Raw genomic sequence first — 3,718 nt, forward strand, 5'->3', positions numbered from 1 at the left:
AACTGTCGACCGCTCGCCTCCTGACGGAGCCGGGAGTGATTCCGATGATGCGGAAGAGTACTACACCGGTGGAGAGAAGAGGTAATTCTTTCTCCAAGCTTCACGGTTTCTCCAGATTTTTGCTCCTCGCAAGTACCCAAATTGAATTTTGGCCTCGCGAACTATTTTCTTAGACTCGAAAGTTAAGCAAAATTTAGCGCATGACCATCAGGGAGTAATCATGGTACGTGCTTGAACAATGTAAAGCTCCGATCATGCTTTCTGAAGGAGCGATTCATACTTTCTAAATTTGAAGATTTTCCGCCTACAAGCTCAAGATACTGTATTCCGGCGGACGAGGAACATAGGATGATTAAAAAGATTTCATCTTTTTACTAATTTTTGGGTATTGTTGAGTCTTTACAGCCTTGAATCCTGTTGGAAATGCAGCAGATGCTTGTATCAGATGAAATCTGTCTCTTTATCTAACTAAGGTCTGAACTATGTCTGTGCTCAGTGGGATGCTTGTCCAAGATCTGAAGAAAGCTAAAGATGTTGATGAGATATTCGATCAAGCGAGGCATTCAGCTGTAGAAAGACCCGTTGACCCATCGAGATCAACTTTTAGAAGCTTCACTGGAACTGCGCGATTATTGTCTGGAGAAACGGTTTCATCTTCGCCTCAGCAGCAGCAAGACCAGCCTCAAGTGATCATGCACACTATCACTTTCTGGAGGAACGGCTTCACTGTTGATGATGGTCCATTAAGGAGGTTGGATGATCCGGCGAATGCATCCTTTTTGGAGGTATTACATTCAATCCTTCTCTCTCTATTTGACCTGTGTATGCTGTATTGTCCGACGTATATGTATATATATGATTTAAGGTGAGATCGGAATGTGTTAACTAGTTTACTGAATTCAGCTTGTTTTCTCTCTGATGTATTTTCTCCGGAAGCGGCAAATGATTTGAGGGTCTGGGCCTTTCGTCATCTTGGTCCACTCGAATTGCTTAGACGGGTTTATATGACATATGTTCCCTACTCGAATTTGGTTGGAATCACTCAAGGGTTGGATTTAGGGTCTAGGGTTTTTATATGACATATGTTGCTTGTCACTACAGAGCATCTCGAGATCAGAATGTCCTCAAGAACTCGAGCCAACTGACAGGAGGATCCGTGTCCATGTTGACCTCATCAGACGTGAAGAAAATTTCACAGTACCGTCTTTTCATTTTCTTCTCTTTCAAATCCTCTCCTTTCCGGATCATCGAAGCTATAAAACTCGCTCTGTCTCATTCTCTGACACAGGAACCACGAAAGGGCCAGGCCCCTCCACCACCATTCCAGGGTGTGGGAAGAACCCTAGGAGCCGCCAACCCGCCGTCCTCTGGCTCCACCACTTCGGAGCCACCGGCTTCCCCTCTCAACACCGCACCACCTCCGTCAATGGGCTTAGTGATAGACCCTTCAGCTCCAACGACCTCCATTCAGCTCAGGTTAGCCGACGGCACACGCCTCGTCTCCCGCTTTAACATCCATCACACTGTCAGAGACGTCCGAGCCTTCATAGAGGCGTCCAGACCAGGCGGGAACAGAGGTTACCAGTTGCTGACAATGGGGTTCCCACCTAAACAGCTCGCCGATTTGGATCAGACCATTGAGCAGGCGGGTATTGGCAACTCTGTCGTCATCCAAAAATTTTAGCTTTTTTTTAAAAATCTAAAAAAACCCCCAACTTGCAAGTTAATTCAAACTGGACACTCTGGTATTTTATGCAGTTGTACTTTCTTTTTTCGCATGTGGTGTTACTTCTTTTCATCCCACAAATCATGTGTGTGGCTATGTTCCTCTGTTTTTCTCTGGGTATTGATTTCAATTTTCGGAGAATTGAAGTGTTAAACTTTGACCGATCTTCGTTGACTAGAGACATCGGTCAACTGTCGGAAGTGGCCATTGAACTCAGTTGGGGAATCAGAGTGCTTAAACACAACGTTAATCTTCCTTAGAAAATTTATGTTACAACCATTATTCAATTATCTATCTCTGTCCAAATTCTTTTAAAATTTTTCTATTGGGTATTTTGGGTTATTTTATTTTATTTTTTACTTTTATTCAAGCTTTTTATTTTCAAAAAAATATATTTATAAGTTTTTAAGTCGATTTTTGATTTGATTAAACCTGGTAAAGTTTGATTTTTTTTTATTTTTAAACTATTTAATTTTTTAAAAATATTTTTATTTAATTTATTAATATTTAATTATACTATTTGAATCCAATTATTTTTAAAATATAATAAATGTATTTCGAATATTATTATTGAACCGACTTAAGAAGACAAATTATATTTGTATGAGAAAATGGCGGCAATCAGGCGCCATCTTTGACCGGAGAATTCTTATGCCACCCTTAACCTTGAGTCCTTGACTATATATTCAAATAAAAACGTATCATTTACTCTTTAATCAATAATTAATTAATCAATCAATCTAATCATCGAATTACATCTAATCTGAGCCCATTTCCCCAGAGTTGAACTCAGTCAACGGCAAGAACCGAAACATTAGCTCGAAGTCACCGCCTTCCATCTCGCAATTCTCTCCGACAACGCATGAACACAGCGATCTGGTCTCTTGGGTCTGTCAATTTCGTTCAATCCCGACGATGATGTTTCCCAGATTCAAGGGTTTAGGGTTTTTGCTCGTTCCTTTTCTGCTGTCACCGTATCTGTTCTTCGCTGCGGAATCAAAGTGCAGAGCTTCCTGCGATTTCGCTCTCGCCTCGTATTACGCTTGGAATGGATCATCCCTCACGGTCATCAATCAGGCGCTCGATTCGCCGATTGCCCCGTTCGACGGGATCAATTTCGACCCGATCCTGAGATACAACAGCGAAATCAAGAACAAGGACTTGATCCAGATCGGTTCCAGAATCCTCGTCCCTTTCCCTTGCCAGTGTCTCCCCGGCGATTTCCTCGGCTACACTTTCACTTACCGTGTCCGAAGGGAAGACACCTACGATGCGGTGGCGCGTGTCCGCTACGCGAACCTGACGACGACGGAGTTACTGCGGAGCACGAACAGTTACCCGGATACGAATATTCCCGACACCGGGACGCTCAACGTGACGGTGAACTGCTCGTGCGGAGACGGAGCGGTTTCGAAAGATTACGGCTTGTTCGTCACTTACCCACTTCGTCCTGAAGACAGTTTGAGTTCGATAGCAAGATCTTCTGGTGTTCCAGCCGAGACTCTGCAGAGGTATAACCCCAATGTTGATTTCAATGCAGGGACAGGGATTGTTTATGTCCCGGGCAAAGGTAATCCTGTCGGTTTTGATCGAATTTGGCCATGAATGATCTGCAAGTTTGATCTTAGTTCTTGATTCTCATGAAGAGTTTGTGTTTTTCTGTCTTTGCGTGTAGATCCAAACGGTGCATTTCCGCCTTTCAAGTCGAGGTATATATTCGCGGTTTTCGTTTTTTATCAGATTGATTCTTCTAACCACTTATGCTAATGTAAATCTCCTGAATGTGTCTCCTTTTTGCAGCAAAAAAGGTTTGAGCTTTCAAAGATTCCTCCATGATTTAGCTGAGTTTCTGACAGAGAAGCTACAGATGAAAAGGTTTGATCTTTAAGCAGGTAGCAATGCCGGAGTTATCGCCGGTATATGCATAGGAGTGGCAGTTGCTTTGACGTTAGCAGCTTTTCTCGTATACGGAATCTATCGTAAGAGGAAATC

The 3,718-nt window shown here is 42.8% G+C and overlaps 2 protein-coding genes across 2 annotated transcripts in view; both read left to right on the forward strand.

The window, feature by feature from the left end:
* LOC104802544 (plant UBX domain-containing protein 5) overlaps nucleotides 1–1,867 on the forward strand; it is a 2,539-nt gene extending 672 nt beyond the window's left edge. Inside the window, exons 2-5 of the mRNA XM_010526189.1 lie at nucleotides 13–81; nucleotides 497–785; nucleotides 1,102–1,197; nucleotides 1,289–1,867. Coding sequence (XP_010524491.1) covers nucleotides 13–81; nucleotides 497–785; nucleotides 1,102–1,197; nucleotides 1,289–1,684 — 850 coding nt within the window. The 3' untranslated portion in view covers nucleotides 1,685–1,867. The remainder of the gene's footprint in view (nucleotides 1–12; nucleotides 82–496; nucleotides 786–1,101; nucleotides 1,198–1,288) is intronic.
* A 617-nt stretch (nucleotides 1,868–2,484) lies between these two features.
* LOC104802546 (chitin elicitor receptor kinase 1) overlaps nucleotides 2,485–3,718 on the forward strand; it is a 3,988-nt gene continuing 2,754 nt past the window's right edge. Inside the window, exons 1-4 of the mRNA XM_010526193.2 lie at nucleotides 2,485–3,296; nucleotides 3,402–3,435; nucleotides 3,527–3,534; nucleotides 3,616–3,716. Coding sequence (XP_010524495.1) covers nucleotides 2,642–3,296; nucleotides 3,402–3,435; nucleotides 3,527–3,534; nucleotides 3,616–3,716 — 798 coding nt within the window. The 5' untranslated portion in view covers nucleotides 2,485–2,641. The remainder of the gene's footprint in view (nucleotides 3,297–3,401; nucleotides 3,436–3,526; nucleotides 3,535–3,615; nucleotides 3,717–3,718) is intronic.

This window comes from Tarenaya hassleriana, unplaced genomic scaffold (genome assembly GCF_000463585.1).
Source record: "Tarenaya hassleriana unplaced genomic scaffold, ASM46358v1 Cleome8, whole genome shotgun sequence".
NCBI lineage: Eukaryota > Viridiplantae > Streptophyta > Magnoliopsida > Brassicales > Cleomaceae > Tarenaya > Tarenaya hassleriana.